This window comes from Vitis vinifera, chromosome 16, assembly GCF_030704535.1.
Source record: "Vitis vinifera cultivar Pinot Noir 40024 chromosome 16, ASM3070453v1".
In the NCBI taxonomy this organism is placed as follows: domain Eukaryota; kingdom Viridiplantae; phylum Streptophyta; class Magnoliopsida; order Vitales; family Vitaceae; genus Vitis; species Vitis vinifera.
Genome location: NC_081820.1, coordinates 16831853 through 16850622, shown reverse-complemented (window position 1 = coordinate 16850622; position 18770 = coordinate 16831853). Strand labels below are relative to the sequence as shown.

The window sequence follows — 18770 nt, the reverse complement described above, 5'->3', positions numbered from 1 at the left end:
GCTAGGGTATTTATAGAGTTTCGTTCTCCCAATGACGTGCTCAACAAGGAAACTCGGTTGTTGAATCGGGAAACACCACGGGAAACTTTCAAGGCCCCAAACTCTCTCCGGTGGAGCGTGTACTCCACCCTCCAACCTTTGGCCACGTGGACCCCGCGATTGTCTCAGGCGCGTGGAATGGCAGAGAGAATAGACCATTTTTGTTCATAATGGATGCGCCATAACGTTTCGCTCTCTTACTATTAGTTTTTTTGAATTAGAAAATGGGGATGGTTACCGGGACCACCGGGGGAGGGGAGGACACGTGTCGGGGAGGCTGTCGCGGGCCATGCGCGTGAAGACACCTGGTGATTACTCGAGGCTGACGTGGCCACGTTTTGGGCGGGACCCGCCATGTAGGGGTGGTCGAGTTTGAAGGTGATGTCGCTTTCAGTGACAGCTGGGTGGTCGTCGGTGAGTGTTGGGATTGTCCACCCGGCCACATTGGGGCCGGAGGAAGGCTGAGCCGCATGATCTGCGGACGTGGGAGGGGGCTGGGGCAGGGTGTCACGTGCGGGGGGGGAATCTGGAAAAGTTTGTCGCTGTCTTCGTATAAGGCTGTAGGAGGGGGAACACGTGCGGGTAGGAAGTGGACCGAAACGGGGTTCGTTTTTACCGGGTCAAAGACGTAGACAAGAGAAGACAAAAGGAAAATGACTCGAGAGGGGGAAAAAAAATGGTGGGGTGGGAAAAAGGAAAGTGCGATTGCCATTTAAGAGGGGGAGGTGCTTTGGGTGGGATCCAGTGACGGTTGGTGATGTTTTGGAAGTGACATACGAATCATCTTTTTCAAAGGACTTTTGTGGCCTGTTTTATTTTACTCAATTTTTTAATAAAAATGGAATGGTAAAAAAAATCCAGTGGTGTGGGAAAAGTCATAGTGAAAACTTAAAAAGTAGGATCATTGTCTCTGAGAAACTACGCCATCACTTTCCAATCATCTACTTTTTCCTTTTTGAGTACTTTCCCCCTACTTTACCAAGACTTCTTTTTGGGTTGGCTGTGTCACACCTACTACTTATTCCACTAATTAAGTACATATTAATATAGGGGTGGCTATTTTTAATAGGCCTAGTAGATGATGACACATTTAAGATCAATAGGATTGTACCAAAAGGTGTGTTGAGGTACCCATGAATGATATTTCTTATTGTCTTTAATTGACTGAAGGTGTTAGGTAGTTCTTAGAGGGAGACTTTAGGGCATGTCCCAAAAGTCATGATGGGAGTTCAATGACCTATGATTGGGTTACACTACCTCATGTTCTTCTTTTTTTAATCAAATTTTCCAAAAAGAAAAAGTAATTGATTAGACTTTGCTATGCCTATGCCCTTCTAAATTTCATTTTAAACTTGCAGATTTGATTTCTACTCCTAATAATTCTAATTATGGCTAATTTTTCTCAAATTTTGATGTTTTTTTTGCTTTCGAGTGTAAGAAAATGCTTGGAAATTTATTTTATTTAATAAACATTCAATGATTACAAAATTTGAGACATTTAAACATTTGTCAAGGTCTCATATGGAAGAGCTTTTGGTTGTGTTTTGTTCTTGAAAGTACTAAAAAAAAAGAAAAAAAAATATTAAAGAAAATAATTCTCTTATATTCGATTATCTTACGAAAAATTTCATAGAAAATCAAGAATTATAATAAATAATTTGATTTGAAGTAGCAAATAAAATTAATTTCTCAACTTTAATTCTATTTTTTATTTTTCTTCATGTTTTTTTTATATTTTTTTTCTTTATTTTTTTTCTCTTGTATTTTCCCCCAATATTTTTTTTAGAACCAAACATAACCTTTTATTTTTGTTTTGACAAACTGAAATTGAAATTAAAATCAAATATAATAAAATTTAGTTAAAAACTTATACATTTTCAAATTATTTAATCTTTATATCGATGAATTAGAATAAATAATTTGATTTGAAGTAACAAATAAAATTAATTTATCAATTTTAACTCTATTTTTTATTTTCTTTAACTTTTTTTTCTTTTAATTTTCTTCTTTATTTTCTTTCCCTTACATTTTCCCCCCCTTTTTTTTTTAGAATCAAATATATCCTTTTATTTTTGTTTTGACAAGTTGAAATTGAAATTAAAACCAAAGTGATAAATTTTGAAGAGCTAAAAATTTTGTTAAATATTGAATTCTTACAAAGTCAAAATATAAGAGAAATAATATTTTTCTAACTTTTTGTAGACCCCCATTTTGGACACATTTTCTTACCATTTCCTACAGCTCATTCTGGCCGGTTGTCACTCTTCTAGGAGGCCACGTGCCTTCTTAGGATTGGTCACTGTGGAATCACTATAGTGGAATTGATGGACCAATCAGGGAAAGACACCTCTAAAAGAAAAGAATTTTCTAGAAGGAGTCATCGAGTGGGAAACACATTGAGCCGAAAATGCGGGGTCCATACTTTTATATTGATGTTTTTTAAATAATGGGCTCTCTCAAAAAAAAAAAATAGTCAAGTAAATATAGAAATTCTTATTGAGTTTAAATATGACCTTAATTATTTTTCCTTTTTTTTTTTACACATTTTTTAGGCCATTATTGAGAGAAACTTGAGGAGGGTTAAAAGGAAAATTGGTCTACCAATTCAGATCTAGCAAATAATGTTGGATCCCACAAGTGATGGTGTGAATATGAACAAACTATTCAATAACCCAAGGGTGATTTGACTGGACCCTCCATAAATTGTGGTTGGGTGACAACTAACTCAATGTGAAATTTTTTAATAGAAAAAAAAAAAAAAAGTCAAATTTAGAATAATTCAAATAGACACATTTTTTAATGATTTTAGGTTCTAAACTTCAAAAATGAAATTGGGTTCACAATCTTCAACATTTATAGCCTGTCTCCAAAGTCATTCAAAAAGGAGAAAAAAAAAAAAAAAAGGTCTGAATTTAAATAAGGTGTTGCTTTTTCTCATATGCTACCTACTACCACATGTTGTCATCTACTTTTAAAAATGTCTTTAAGTCACTTTACAAGTTATTTTCTTTCCCCTTTTAAAGCGAGTTCTATGCGTGTCCATAACGTCTACTAACCCTAGTTTAAAACTTCCAAAGCTTTTTGAATGTATTTACAACACATTTTCTATTAACTTAGTCATTAAGTCTTCTCATATTGTCTATTCAACTATCTAACTAACCAACATAGTCGACATGACTCAATCAAATTAAGTGAATGAGACTTATGGTTGATTACGAGCCGCCCCAATTAATTATTAAAAAAGGGGGTCGTAATTCTTAACACATCATGCCAACACTAAACAAAGACGTTGACAAATAATATGGAATATAGCGTGTTAGTGTCACGAAAAGATTGATAAAATTAATTAAATTAATAAACAAACTTTAATCAAGTAATAGCATGTTGCTCGTGTTCTTCTTCTTATTATTCTTATGGTCTATTGCAACATAGTAAAGGGCAAAACAGGTATTAGTATTTGTTTTATTTTGTGAGATCATTGAAACAAATATATAAGTATTTCCAAAATCCAAGTCATTTAATATTTGAAATTAATTTTAATCATTAAATTTGAATTGTTAAGAATAAAAATGTGTTTGATAGTGATTTTAAGAAGTGTTTTTATAATATTTATAATATTTGAAAGATAAAAATTTTCAACACAACAACAGTCTCCCCGTGCACTTGGCCCTGTCTCGGCTCAAGCCCTCGAGGGAGCATGTTGCCTCGAAAAAACGTGTCAATGGCCAACATCGTGACTCACCCTAAGGGGCTCACCCATGCCTCCCGCCCAACATTGCCCATCAAAAGGCACACGGATGCCCCTCCTCGTGCACTCGACCCCGTCTCAGCTCGTCGAGAAGCTCTCAAGCCCTCAAGCGAGTATGTCAATGTCGCAGCTCACCCCGGGGGCTCACCCATGCCTTCTGCCCGACGTTGCCCATCGAAAGGCACATGGATGCCCCTCCCCCCATGCAACAAGCGCCCTTCCCATGCACTCGGCCCCATCTCGACTAGTTGAGAAGTGTTAAAACTACTAAAAACACTTCCTAAAATTATTGTCAAACGCGATGTAATTTTCAAATATCCTTTGTATATTATAAGATGACTCATCAACCGAAAAAAATATAAATTTAAAATATTCAAAAAAATATTTAAGATAAGAAGTATAATTTATTTATTTATTGGTTCTCAGTGATTTCAATAAGATATGAAATAGATTTCATAAGCTATAACTCAATTATTAGGATTAACCTAACAAGATCGTTTTACACATGCTGTCTACTCAACCCTCAATGATACAAAAATGAGTGCTTTCCACAATTTTTCTTTGTGAGTGACAAGTAGATTAGAAAGTTGATCTAATTGAATGATTGATGATGAAAAAGACATATTTAAAGTAAAAATAAAATAAATTTAATAGAATAATATTTAAATTAACCTTTGGAATATTAAATGTTGGAATCAATAATCTTGGATAAAGTCATAATTATTAATAAAGTCCATTACAATAATGAAAATAACTTTACAAAACGGAAATGATCTCAATTTAAAATTCAATCTTTATTTTCATTTTGTGAGTGGCTCCTAAGAAATGAACCAAAATACCCTTTTAAAATTCAAAGTCATTTTTATTATTTATGTTTCAACCATTTCTTTCAATTTTTATTTTTAAAGTCCATTTAAATTTTTTATTAAGAAAATACAAAAATTAGATTTTTATTAAGAAAATAAATAAATTAAAAAAAATGTTAATAAAGAAATATAATATCCCACATCACTGAAAGGGAAGAAATTTCATTATACATAGTCAACTTTTTTAATTGTATTTTGAAGAAGTAAAAGTCTATGGAGTTTAGAATAACTTATAATCTATATAGAAGGAAGGCCCATTATGAGATTTTATAATGATGTTGTATGAGAGTGATTATCTCCATGTTGTATACGAGTTATTGTGATATTGATTAGGAAAAAAAAGTTTCTATTTATATGAGAGTGAATCTTTAAGGGAATAAATTCTTATTTATATTAGAGGAAATAGATCATTAAAGAAATTTTTATTCATGTAAGAGGAGATAGGTCTTTAGGGGAAAAGGTTCCTATTTACACGGGAGGAAATCGATCTTTATAAGAAATGATATGGTTTGGAAACAAACTTGCATAAAATTAGTTATAAATGATATATTTTATCAATAATTTTAAATTGAAAGATAAAAAGGAAAGTGAGACCAAATTTCCATGCATGATGGTGAGATTGAGTTTGAAAATAGTTGATTCTAAAAATGGGTCAATTTGATATAGACATGTTTTAAAACAATCGAATACTCATTGGATCTACAATGAATAATATCTACATAGATTAAGACAATAACGGAAGAATTTGTTTTTCGAATGACTTTAATAAAAATGATTGTGATATCTAACACCCGTTAAAGGAAGATAATTCTATTTACACGAAAAATCACAATTCTTTACAAGAAATTGAAAGGCCCCGAATCTTTACAAGAAATGATATAATTTCAGAAGAAACTTGCATGAAATTACTTATAAAAGATATATTTTATCAGTGATTTTAAATGGAAGGGTGAAGAGGAAAGTGAGGAGAAGTTTCTATGCATGATAGTGAGATTGGTTGGAAGGGGTTGATTCTAAGAATGGGGGGTGGGGCAGTGGCTGGTCATGTTTCGGAAGTCACCTACGAATCTTCTTGTATTGGAAGACTTCTCACCAGTCCATTTAATACGTTTGTGGTCAAAGTCTTTGAGTTTTTAATTTCCTTTCTCATTCGGAATTTTCAGAATCGAGAACAACTTCCAAGTGGCTCACATCCTCAAATTATGTCCAATCTTCACATCCCTACCCCCAAGCCCTCTTCCTTTCAACTAGCCATAATATTCTCGTCTTTGTTAATGGAATTTGTCATTATTTTCCATTTCAAATAAATCAAATATATATAGAAATGAAAACTAATAATAATAATAAAAAAAATAGAATCCAAGAGATCCATCATCTAAAAAATCGTTCTAATTCTTTTAATTGATTTGGAGATTTTCTATTAGTAACTTTACTTTGAATCTTGATTCGAACCCAATCCAAATTAAGTTCGAATTGAAAAACTTAAACTAAATCCAACTAAAGTATTAAAAATGAGTCGATCCAAAAATCAGGTTAAATTGGAGTTGGATAGTACTGGTCCATCTAAATTGCATCTTAATTTATTATCGTAATTTTTAATTTTTAATAACAAAAAATTCATAACTTTGATATTTATGAAAATATTTTCATTAATTAGTCATATACAAAAATTATATAATTTTTGTAAATATATTTTTTCAAAAAAAAAAAAAAATCTCTCTAGTAAGGTACCAAAAAATAAGGGTTTGTCCTAAATTTTTCCTATTGTATTTTGTTTTTTTTTTTTTTAAATGAATTCTCTACGTTTATAACTCCTTTACATGCTTATAATTTTCATTATTTTAACTTCATCTTGTATATTACAAATTTTCACGTTCTCATCACAATTTCAACGTCTATTAAAATCATAAAATAGAGACAATGAAAAGAATTGACAAATTAAAATATGAGAATTTTATTTTATTTTTATAAAATTTTAAAAATATGCAACTTGGGGTGAAATGAGGACAAAAGTGAGTGGGGATTGAAGTGGAAATTGAAATAAAACGATTTTGGAAAAATCTGGGTGAATGCATGGAGCTTGTCAAAGTTATTGTAACCCCATAATAGTGATCTCTGGTGGTCCTTAGGGGACTGTCAGAGGACCACCACAAATCGACTACTAAAGAATCCTCTTCAATTGCCTCATTCCCCTCTTATTTGGTCTTGTAACTGTCTTTCTTTGTTTGTTTGTTTTTTCCTTCTTTTTTTTTTTTTTCTTTTTAAAAAAAAAAAAATATTTTGAATAAGATTGGGAAAGATTTAGCAAATTGGGAGTGTAACAGTCCATTTAAAAAGAAAAATAAGTATAGCTTTCTGCATGTGTAGACAAAAGTGGGGGAGTGGGGCCGAGCTTATAGGCCCAGAATGCATTCAAATTAGAATTTGCCTCTTTCAGACAGTTTAAAATCTCTGATTCTTAGACTCAATACTAACCAACTCAGCAATTCGGTTGGTTGGTCGGATAATCCTAAAGAATGTGTCACTATTTTCTAAAGATAAGATAAGGAACGAGTTTTTAGCCAAGAATTAGATCTGAAGTGGTAGTTCAAGCCCACAGCCCATGCACATAATTGGGCTTTGTCTATATAAAAGTTGTTGTGGGCCAAGCCCAACATATGCCAGAGTAATTAAGCACCATGTTTTTCTGTATTTGTCCTGCTTTGCTCATAGCTCCATGTTATAAGCGGCCCACCTTAATTCAAACACTCAAACTACATCTGATTTGTGTCATGCTTTGGTCATAGCTCCAGCTCTATGTTCATCCTATGCCTTTGCCCAAACCATTGCGTACTTCTAATGGTGTCTTACACTCGTCCATGCCATGCCATAGCCCACATAATGAATTTTCTCTAATTATAGAAAATCTAGAAAAATGCCCAATTACCTGGAACATTCATCTTAGACTTTTAGCAAGTGAGGAAAATTATGGAAGTGCCCAAACCTATAACTTTTGTCAAAGCCTAAGTGAAGATGCTAAAAAATTCCTAGTCTTCTTGTTTTTGAATAAAGAGTGGGTTTTTCATACGGGGAGGACTCAATCTCTTTTTGTTGCTTGTGATTTTTCCATGTAGGTGCATGTCTTTTTATGAAGGGGTTGGCTTTTCTGCAAACTTTGTCAACTTTTTGGCATACGAGGACAATAATAGTTAGGCTCATTTTGTCGGACGTAGGTCGACCGGTCAAATCAACTTGCAAGTTTGGATTCTTTGAAAGTTGTTTCTTTTCATGGTCCTTATTTTGGGAAGAGGTAAATTTGTGCATCATCGGGTCTTGAGGTAGACCACTCTCCTAGTGGCCCCATTTTTGGTAGCTCCGCTAAGCATGCCACATCACATGATGCTATATCATACACCACGCACACAAGTCATTCAACATGCGTATGCAATCTTGTGCGTAGCCGACTTTAATCCTTCAAGGCTTGCCTCACGCAAGCACTCACCGATGTGGTACCACCATACATGCCCATGTTGTGACATTGACTTCCAATAGTTAGGGTACTCATTGCATACTTTTAAGGGCTCCTAGATAGATAACGTCTTCAATGATACAGGTGAAGCACTGCAGCAAAATCCTTGAATTTCCCTATACCATTCATCCCACCAAAACCCATCTTAATCACTAATTGAATTCTTGACTGAAAATTATTCCAAATACATCTTCTGCTCCATAAGTTGCCGCTGTATAAGAGAAAAACAAAAGGCTACAAAAACTGCCTGCCTAGTTTTTTGGTCGGGGTTGAGGCAAGTTGGAACAACCCAACCTCAAGCCAAGTTGTCAGAAACAAATTAATGCAGAAATGCATTTCAGAACATACAATTTAGGATTAACTACTAATCAGATTGATTCAGGTCAACCAGGACCAAGAATAAAACCCAAAACCAGTTTAACTGCACCAGGAGGTTCACAAAGTACACAGCTCTGTTTCAAACACTACAGGCACAAAAGTAATAGCACAGTCAACAACTCTCCTAAAATCCTAACAGCGGATGGATGAATAGGAGAGATGGAACAAAATTTCCCTCCAAGAGAGAAACAAGTTAGTCTTCTACATCTTCCGCATTGATGACTAGACCTACATTTTCCTCTATAACAACATGCAGACAACAAAGAGAATCCCAGAAAGAGGTAGACTGTGTCATGTTTACCATTTTCTTACAAGCATGCCTCGAAGGCAGCACCATTCTCTTCTTGATCTAGCATTTGGACAACCTGTGCCACACCTTCAGCAAGTTCCTTCTGAATGACACGACTGGGCATATCAAACATCCTCCTCCTCATTGAAAGAGTCCTCCCAGGAGGCAGAGGGTCCACCACCTCAAGCATTGCTTCCAGCTCGTCCACTATTGACCTCTTTGCAGCTCGCACCATGAGATCAGCTCCCTAATATAGTGCAAACCAACAAAAATAAAAAATTCATATAAAGAATAAACTTCCTTTAATGGTCTGATTAGTTGCAGAAGGGTTGAAAACTCTGAATATTCCTATTGAAACGAGTTATTGTAAGATCCTTAGGTTCAGGTTTTTCTCCCACGACTTATGGCTATCAAGACAAACAGCCATAGAAAGGTATCATCAGGAAATGGTTGGAAAAACCAACCAGTCTTTGGTTGTTTGGAACACTGAAAGGTTTATATGCTTTGTTGAGAATGAAAGGTGTAATTCTTCACTATAATGAAGATGTTCCTCCACTGTGTGAAGTGAACTCTGAAAAAAGACTAGTTAGATGCAGGGTTTCATCACTACAATTATGGTACATAGGGGTATCTCATTTATTGGCTTTTTTTTTTGATAGGTAGGAATCTCATTTATTAGCATTGACACACTCTTTTTACCAATTGTATCTCCACTAAATTAGATAACAGCCAAAAATAGCAATCAAATAAAGTTAGGAAACGTAATTCAGCAGTACTGCTGGAGTACTGCATAAGCTTTGAATGATTTGTGATGGTAATCATAATTGCAGGCATATTCAGGTCATCCAAATATTTAGCTACTTCCCATCGTTCTAGAAAATTATAGATGAATCTGTTTTTAAGAACATATTGATTTTATTCCACTCTAAATGCAAAAATAGAAGCAATAACTTCAATCAAGATAAATCATTGACTCACAGACTAATAATATGTTAATCAACACCAACTAAAACTAAGAACAGATGAGCAGCCAAGAACATGTACACATCATATCATGTCCAAATACTTATACCCCAAAATACATACATACATACATATATATATATATATAAATCCTTTCATGGCCAAGCCCTTAGGACTCTCCATGGGGACCCAAACCTTAGGGTGCTAACCACGCTCACAACAACTAGCATCGAGTAAATCAAGGTATTTAACCAATGGCAGGATTCAAAGCTGGGACTGCAAGCCTCTACCACACATCCTAACATTAGCCTTAACCCCCCAATATTTTAACTAGATATACTTCTTAAAAAACAAACATCAGAGTAATTAATAAATAAGAAATTTCATGTGTGGGATGCCATATACTCCCAAAGCCCAAATCGATCTAGCTGGCTGATCAAGTACTAATCAACGGCAACTACAACAGATTTATAACAACAGATCATCTTTCACATCACTGATGGTTGAGAAGTATTACCAGCTTCATAAAATGTAATGATAAGCAAAAGAAGGTTTCTTACCTCAATATCATCTACATGTATGAGCAGGACAATGATCTTCTCAGAGATCCTCTGGCGCTCCTCTGCATCATCAGTTACACGACGGCGATAGTTGTTAAACAATACTCTGATCTCCTTCAACTTGGCCTTAGCAACTGCCAGCTCTCGAAGGGCACGAAGAGCCTGAGATCTACGTATCAGATAAGCTCTGAAGCTCATTTGGATCATAATTGCTGCATCTTGTGGCGACAATTCCTTTTTCTTTCCCTTGCTTTTCACAGCTCCAACTCTCTTGGCAAAGGCCTTCCTCCAAACCACAACAGAAAACAAGGCCTCAGCATATTGAAGTTGTAGAGTTCATCTCCTCACTCATAGTCCTCAAAAGTCTCAAATTTTGCTATGTCAGCATCAGAAGGACAAGCACCAACCATTTGATGTACCCCCATTTAATTGAGAAAAAAAAGAATTAAAAGGAGCTGCTTGACATGATTAGCTTCTAGTTCAGAAAATATAAGCTTAATTTTTAGTTTTTTCATAATTTTCCAAGCTCATGAACATATTTTACCAAAATTGAATAGCAACCCATGTAATCAATCTAATGTCTATTACATTAGTTTATATGTGAGGAAACAGTTCTTATTAACTCTTCCTAGGATGCCAAGGTAGGATTCAATGGCCACTAACTAGTGAGAATTTTCAGGAGAGGACCTTAATTCCAAATAGCTAAAGTTGAGTTTCATCTCCTCTTGTATGGTTCTTAGTTGTCAGGCTATGTTAGCAATTAATAATTTGGAGCCAGCATATGACAGGGCAACTAATCAATAGAAAGAAAGTCATCCTAATTGGATACGTTTTAGCCATTCAATTACAATCAAATTCTTATTGGTGCCGTAGAATTTTAAAAAGAAAATAAGATTATGATAAACTAACAACCAAAAGTCATTCAACCAAGCTAATACAAAGCCCACTTGAGGGTATGTGACAAACACTTAGCATGATTCTTCAAGATTCTACAGCTTGTTCTAAATATTTAACTAAAATTGAATAGCTAAAACTCATTTAATCAAGCTGATTCCTTTACAAGTAATTATATAAGTTGAACAAACATTTGTTGCAATTCTTCACGTTTTCACATTTTATGCTTCTTGGCATATATTAATTTGTATTTCAAATAAAGGAAAGACAAATGACGTATGGTCTAAATATTTAACTAAAATTGAATAGCTAAAACTCATTTAATCAAGCTGATTCTTTTACAAGTAATTATATAAGTTGAACAAACATTTGTTGCAATTCTTCACGTTTTCACATTTTATGCTTCTTCTTCTTGGCATATATTAATTTGTATTTCAAATAAAGGAAAGACAAATGACGTATGGTCACAAAAAAGCAGTAAGGAATCCACACAGCATTGGAAGTCGCCAAAAGGAACTAAATAATCTACATATCTTTGGAAGTAACACAATCATATCACCCATTATTCCATGTTGAGAGCCAAATTTAATGACCATTGAGGATTCTACACAAGAATATGAAAAATATAACCCTTTAACCAAATCAATTGTGCATTTTTATTTGCTCCCCATCCATTTTATCACCTGACAACTAATATGACATTATCACATCAACACATTACTTTGTCTTATGGAAAATACTACAGTACCAATTCAATACCCACCAAACTTTGAATATGAACCATTGAAAATATATGATGAAATCTAGTCATTGAACAAAGGTACAAATATATGGAACAAGGTACATATAAATGGGACCAATGTACAAAGGAACAAGGCCAAATACAAACTAATGGAACCAAAGTACCATTAGATGATACCAAGATACAAGATAATGGGACCTCATGTATGGCGCAAACCAAATAAGATCAGGGTATAAAACAATGAGACCTGAGTTGCACACGTGGCATTACCTGATTGATGATGCCTTTTCGATAGATACTGATATAAGCATACTCCGGGTTTGATCATACTATAGGATCGAAAGATACCCTTTTCAATATGTACCAAAAAAGCATCACCAATCAGGTGGTGTCACGTGTACAGCTTCGGGTGCCATTCCATTATACCCGAAATCCATGTTTTGTACCTTATACAATGGTTCCATTTGTTCATTAGTTTGTACTTGCAGTCACCACATACATTCAATGGTTGATTGGGAGAGTTGGGTGAAAGGGTACCATAGTATTTTCCATATTTCTTATTTAAGGATTATTTGATTGACAGGTTCATTGAAAACCCAATTTTGAAATCTAATCTTTCATCTTATTTTGACATAAATACCCTTATTATTTTCTTATAAAAAAGATTATTTCTTTAAAACATAGTGTAAATACTTGAAATAGTTAAAAACATTTATGTCAAAAAAAGATTACCCTTCAAATAAAAGGGTGGGAAAGGATAAATTCACAAATATGGGAAGTATTTTAAGGGTCTCCAACGGGCGGGCCAGACCGTAAATAGGAGGCCCGTGGCCCAACTCGGGCCGGGCCATGCTAAAATGCTAGGCCCGCAGCCCGACCTATGAGCCCGCGGGCCGGGCCGACGAGCTTTTTGAATTAAGCCAAAATATGACTTTCAAAAAAGTCAAGGGAAGGGAGAGGGGGGGATTTGAACCCCTCCCCTCATGTTTAAACTTTAAGCTTCTAACTACATTCTTTTTATATTTATTAATTGAGTTAATTATATATATATATATATATATATATATATATAAATAAAGTATATTATTTTTTTAAAAAAAAGTAAAGGCTCCAACGGTCATGTGACCATTGGAGCCTAGCTCCAGCCCATGTGACCGTTGGAGCTAAGCCTCCAACGGTCACATGGCCAATTATTTTGAATTTTGAATTTTTTTTAACCTTCCTATAAATACATTTTCTTCCTTTTCATCAAATTCTCTATCTATTTCTCTCACATTCTACAATATTTCAAATTCTTTTATTTTTCCCTCAAATTATACAATATTATTGGTGGTGCAAAATAAGCATTGGTGGCTCCAAGAGTTCAAATTTGCTAGGAATTTCTGCATCGGTTCTCTAATTGAGTAACATACTTCACCCCTACTACTTTAATTTTTTGTTACATTTTTTTTTATATTTATTACTTTATTATTTTTGGCATAATATTTTATCAACAATTATAATATGGCAAGTGCTTCTTCATCTAATCCATGTGATGAAATATCATCAAACAAAAAATTTACTTCAAATATATGAAATTTTTTTGATAGAATAGAAATAATTTTAGAAAATAATAAAAAAGAAATAAAAGCAAAATGTAAAATTTCTTACTGGTGGCTCAAATGCAGGCATAAGTCATTTAAAAAGACATCATGAAAATTGTAAAACTAAAAATAATGTAGATATTAGAAATTATATGCAATTAGGTAAAAATGAAAGTAGAAATTTAAAAACATTTTCTTATGATGAATCTAACTGTCGTGAAGAAATGATTGATTATATAATAAGAGTAGAACAACTTTTCAACATGATGGAAACTCATGATTTTGCAGGAACAATTCAACGAGGTATTAATCCTCAATTTAAAGGTTGGTTTGGAAATACAGTTAAAAGAGATATTATGAAAAAATTTTATACACAAAAAGAAATTTTAAAATTTTTTTTTGCAAATTTTGAAGGAAATATTTGTTTAACATCTGATATTTGGACATTTTTAACTCACACTGGTTTTTTATGTATAACTGCTCACTACATTGATAATGAATGGAAATTAAATAAAAGAATAATTTCATTTAAATTAATAAATGTTCCACATAGTTTAACATCATTTATTAAAGATGTTATATTTTTACCACTATGTGGAGCATTTATTAATTTAAATGAAATTATTTTTTTATTTAATTTCCATTCATTATCAATGTAGTGAGCAGTTATATATAAAAAACCAGTGTGAGTTAAAGATGTCCAAATATCAGATGTTAAACAAATATTTCCTTCAAAATTTGCAAAAAAAATTTTTAAAATTTCTTTTTGTGTATAAATTTTTTTCATAATATCTCTTTTAACCGTATTTCCAGACCAACCTTTAAATTGAGGATTAATACCTCGTTGAATTGTTCCTACAAAATCATGAGTTTCTATCATGTTGAAAGGTTGTTCTGCTCTTATTATATAATCAATCATTTCTTCACGACAGTTAGATTCATCATAAGAAAATGTTTTTAAATTTTCACTTTCATTTTTACCTAATTGCATATAATTTCTAATATCTACATTATTTTTAGTTTTACAATTTTCACGACGTTTTTTTAAATGACTTGTACCTGCATTTGAGCTACCAGTAAGAAATTTATTACAAATTTTACATTTTGCTTTTATTTCTTTTTTATTATTTTCTAAAATTATTTCTATTATGTCAAAAAATTTCATATATTTGAAGTAAATTTTTTGTTTGATGATATTTCATCACATGGACCAGACGAAGAAGCACTTTTCATATTATAATTATTTAAAATATTATGTCAAAAATAATAAAGTAATAAATATAAAAAAAAAATGTAACAAAAAAATATAGTAGGAGTGAAGTATGTTACTTAATTAGAGAACCGATACAGAAATTCCTAGCAAATTTGAACTCTTGGAGCCACCAATGCTTGTTTTGCACCACCAACAATATTGTATAATTTGAGGAAAAAATAAAAGAATTTGAAATATTACAATGAGAGAGAAATAGAGAGAATTTGATGAAAAAATGAAAAGGAAGAAAATGTATTTATAGGAAGGTTAAAAAAAAAAAAATCAAAATTCAAAATAATTGGTCATGTGACCGTTGGAAGCTTAGCTCCACCAGTCACATGGGCTGGAGCCTTTAATTTTTTTTTAAAAAAATAATATACTTTATTTTTATATATATATAACTAACTCAATTAATAAACATAAAAAAAATATAGTTTAACGGGTTAGAAGCTTAAAGTTTAAACATGAGGGAAGGGGTTCGAATCCCCCCTTCCCTTGGCTTTTTTGAAAGCCATTTTGGCTTAATTCAAAAAGCCCATGGGCCCGGCCCGGCTCGTTGACTAGTCAATGGGCCCATAGGCCCGGCCTGAGCTGGGCCGCGGGCCTCCTATTTACGGCCCGGCCCGGCCCACCCGTTGGAGACCCCTAATACCACATTACTACTTACCACATTGCTAAATAGGTCACTATGTGAGACTATGAAATATTAACTCAGAATTGGTCTCTGATTCAGATGACAAGTAATGAAATGAAAAAGAACTACGTACTAGGACCATAAACCTGCACCAAGATGGCATTTAGAATGAATAGAGAGCGAGGATCAAATCCAGCCTATACACTAACGAACCTGTCTTAAAACCACAGCCCCATTATCAGCAGCCTCTTCAATCTCCACCACACGCGTCCTTCCCAGCTCTTTCTTACATTTCTCCTTTTTCTTCTCTTTCACAACTCCACTGCACTCCCCTGCCGCGCCACTCGATACTTTCCACGTGTACGTCCGCAGGATCGGAGCCTCATCTCCTTTCCCCTTAATCTCAGCCGTCCATTTGTAGTTCTTTTCCACTACCTTCTCCTCTCTTTTCTTTTTAGCTTTCCCTTCTTTGATCTCCGCCATCCATTTGTACTTCCTATCAAAACCGTTCTTCGCCGGACTGTTGATCTCCGCCGTCCAGGTGTACTTGCGATCTCCTCCACAAGTTCGGGCTTTTAGGAGGCGATCGAAGCTGAGCTCCAGCGCAGAGACGCGGTCAGTGAGGCTCTGCAAGTAGAGTTCACTCCCGACTCGGCGGTGAATCCTCTTGTAGGAGGAGCAGAAAGGCGTCGTTTTCTTGATCTGAATCAGATCAGTGACGGTGTCAAAGAGTTCATAGGGGTCGGGGCCAGGTTTGAAGAGATCGAGACCGTAGAAAAGGTCGTCATCATCTTCAGCAAAGAACAAGGGTTTAGGGGCGAAAATGGAGGTTTCCCAGCGGGAAATACTTGGATAGGGCTCGAAGAACTCGATTCGACTGAACCTGCTCATGATGGTCTAAAACGCCGCGTTTAGGAGAGAATATGGACAGGGAATGAAATATAGGGTTTGTGAGGTAGAAGAAGAGGAAGAAGGGAGGATTAAAAGAGGAGTGGGATCCGAGGAGGGTCAAAAAGATAGCTGACAGGGGTAAATTTAGGAATTCACGTGATGAAATCGCCAGCTAGGAGAAGGAATATTAGGAATATTGGGTTTGGTGAGTCTTGGATAAGGGATCGCCGCGTCCGTGATGTGGAGAAGCGGATGAGGTTATTGACAGAAATAACCCACATTAAAGCAGAAATTACAGGGACAGGGATCCAGCTGGTACGATTTTGGATGATCGACAGAGTGGAGGAGAGTGGAGTGCAGAGCATGTGGGGGAGTGGGTTTTCAGACTTTTTGACTGTACAGCCGCACAACGGGACAAATTAGCCGAAAGGCAATGGTGTTTGCGGGAACGATTTTTTTTTTGTTAGAAATATTATTGCACTTTTGTCAAAAGGCCTATCATTACTTTTATTATAAATATAATATTAAAATATTATTTTAATATTATAAAAACATAACATAAGGGTAATTTTAATATTATAAAAATATTATTAAACATAAAAAGTTTATAAATTAAAATAAATTTTTACAAAAAATAATATTTTTCTACCTTTAATATTAAACTTTTTTCAAAATCATAAACTCTTTAAAAACAAAAAATCAAACAATCACAAACTTTTATTTTCAAATTTAATAATTTCTTCAGATATATATTGAATTAGTTTATTGAAAACATCCCAAAGTGGCATAAAATATAATTGTTTAAAAAACAAAGGGCATTTCAAGTGCCACGTAAACATCTGAAGTGAGCTATTTCTCTTAGTTAATATATAAATAAATTTTTTTTTAAAAATGCCAACCCATATCCATGTTGTCATGACAAGTAGACAAAGATGAATGGGAATTGGATTTCCTAATTTTAATTTTTGGAATTAAAAATAATTTATTAAAAGAAATCAGATATTGACTTCCTTGTCTGTACGTGTTTAAAGTTACAGCTGGGCTGTTTACTTTCTCTCCAAAGTATTTACTCCTCGAAATAAAGAATCCGACATTGGTAATTTATAAGGGCCCGCATGGTAGAAAGTTAAACAAAACAAATGGTGTGGGCCCACGTGCTTATGGCTGCTAGTCCATGAAGAGTTTTGGACCAATATGATATCAACTTAAATTCAGAATCGGTGTTATCAACTTAAGCTTAAAACTATAATTAGTAACCATGATTTATACTTTAAGCTCAAAATCATTGACAATATTATAATTTTATCAAATAATTTGATCACATGGACGCCCACATGGTTGAGAGACAGTTTAATTTTTTTATGTATAAAAATTTATTTTTTCGATAAATTCGATCAATGAATCTAAATTCATATATTACTTGAATTATATTATTGCAACTTGAATGGGTTGATTGTGTTGATGGTTAATCCGACTTCACTCGAATTAAAAAACAACAAATCAGAATCCACTCAACTCAACCCGACTTCTAACATGAGGTACTTGACCTAAGTTCAACTCAACCTCATTTTTATAAGTTTAGGTTGAAATTAGACTGATTGGATTAAACTTAAGTTGATTGGGTTGATTGAGTTATATAATTCAAACTTTGTAATAGTTTTTTTAAAAAAATATTTTTTTTCTACATATTTATAGAAAAAAGTTTAAATAGTAAAATGGGATAAAATTTTAAAATAATAACAAAAAAGTAAAAACAAATTTATATATTTTTATAATAGATGATATAATATAATTTAATAATTTTTAAAACAAAATTAAAAAGAAAATAGATACTCTTATACATTATAAATATTAAATCGAGTTCAAATTGGGCTCAACTTGTTAAACCTTAATTTGAACCCAACCCAAATTAAGAATGCGTTTGACAGTGATTTTAGAAAGTATTTATAGTATTTTTTACAATTGAAAATTTTTATCTTTCAATTTTAGAAATACCAAAAACATTTCCTAGAATTACCATCAAACATACTCTAAGTTTGAATTGAAAAAACTTAATCCAAGTCAAACCCAAGCCTTAAAAATGATTACCCAAATCCTATCCAAATGTTAGATTAGGTTCAAATTGAGTCGGGTCAACCCAACCATGTTTCACCCTTAATGAATTTATATTTTTGTATGATCCATATCAATATGTTTTTAGATAGTATTTTATTCAAAATATTTTGATTTAATAGAAGCTTCAATATTAAGTTTTCAAGTACAAAAGTAAGAGTAAAAAAGCTTGATGTAATTGGGAGCTTAAATTTTGTCTCTTGAACATGTTATTTTATTAAGCATTTACTTAGCCAGTAATCATACATTGGAGTTAAATGGTAATGGCAATAGCGACATACTAAGAAACGTGTTTTAGATTGACTTGCTAT

The 18770-nt window shown here is 33.4% G+C and overlaps 1 protein-coding gene and 1 non-coding gene across 2 annotated transcripts; both read right to left on the bottom strand.

Annotated features, from left to right (window-relative positions):
* Positions 1-8511: 8511 nt before the first annotated feature.
* Positions 8512-16883, bottom strand: LOC100246705 (BAG family molecular chaperone regulator 7). The gene is made up of 3 exons (XM_002265938.4): positions 15670-16883; positions 10352-10633; positions 8512-9075 (listed from the first exon to the last, which is right to left on the bottom strand). Exons 1-3 carry the CDS (start codon positions 16345-16347, stop codon positions 8848-8850), a joined length of 1188 nt encoding a protein of 395 aa, XP_002265974.1. The 5' UTR covers positions 16348-16883; the 3' UTR covers positions 8512-8847.
* Positions 12216-12415, bottom strand: MIR3640 (microRNA MIR3640). Its single transcript, NR_127893.1, has one exon. It is a non-coding gene; the product is annotated as a microRNA MIR3640 (primary transcript).
* Positions 16884-18770: the final 1887 nt, after the last annotated feature.

Coding starts and splice junctions, on each gene's coding strand:
- LOC100246705 (XM_002265938.4), bottom strand. CDS start 16,347: ATGAGCAGGTTCAGTCGAATCGAGTTCTTCGAGCCCTATCCAAGTATT. Junction 10,634..15,669: donor GGGCTGTGGTTTTAAGACAG/GTTCGTTAGTGT, acceptor GTTTGGAGGAAG/GCCTTTGCCAAGAGAGTTGG. Junction 9,076..10,351: donor TACATGTAGATGATATTGAG/GTAAGAAACCTT, acceptor GCACTATATTAG/GGAGCTGATCTCATGGTGCG.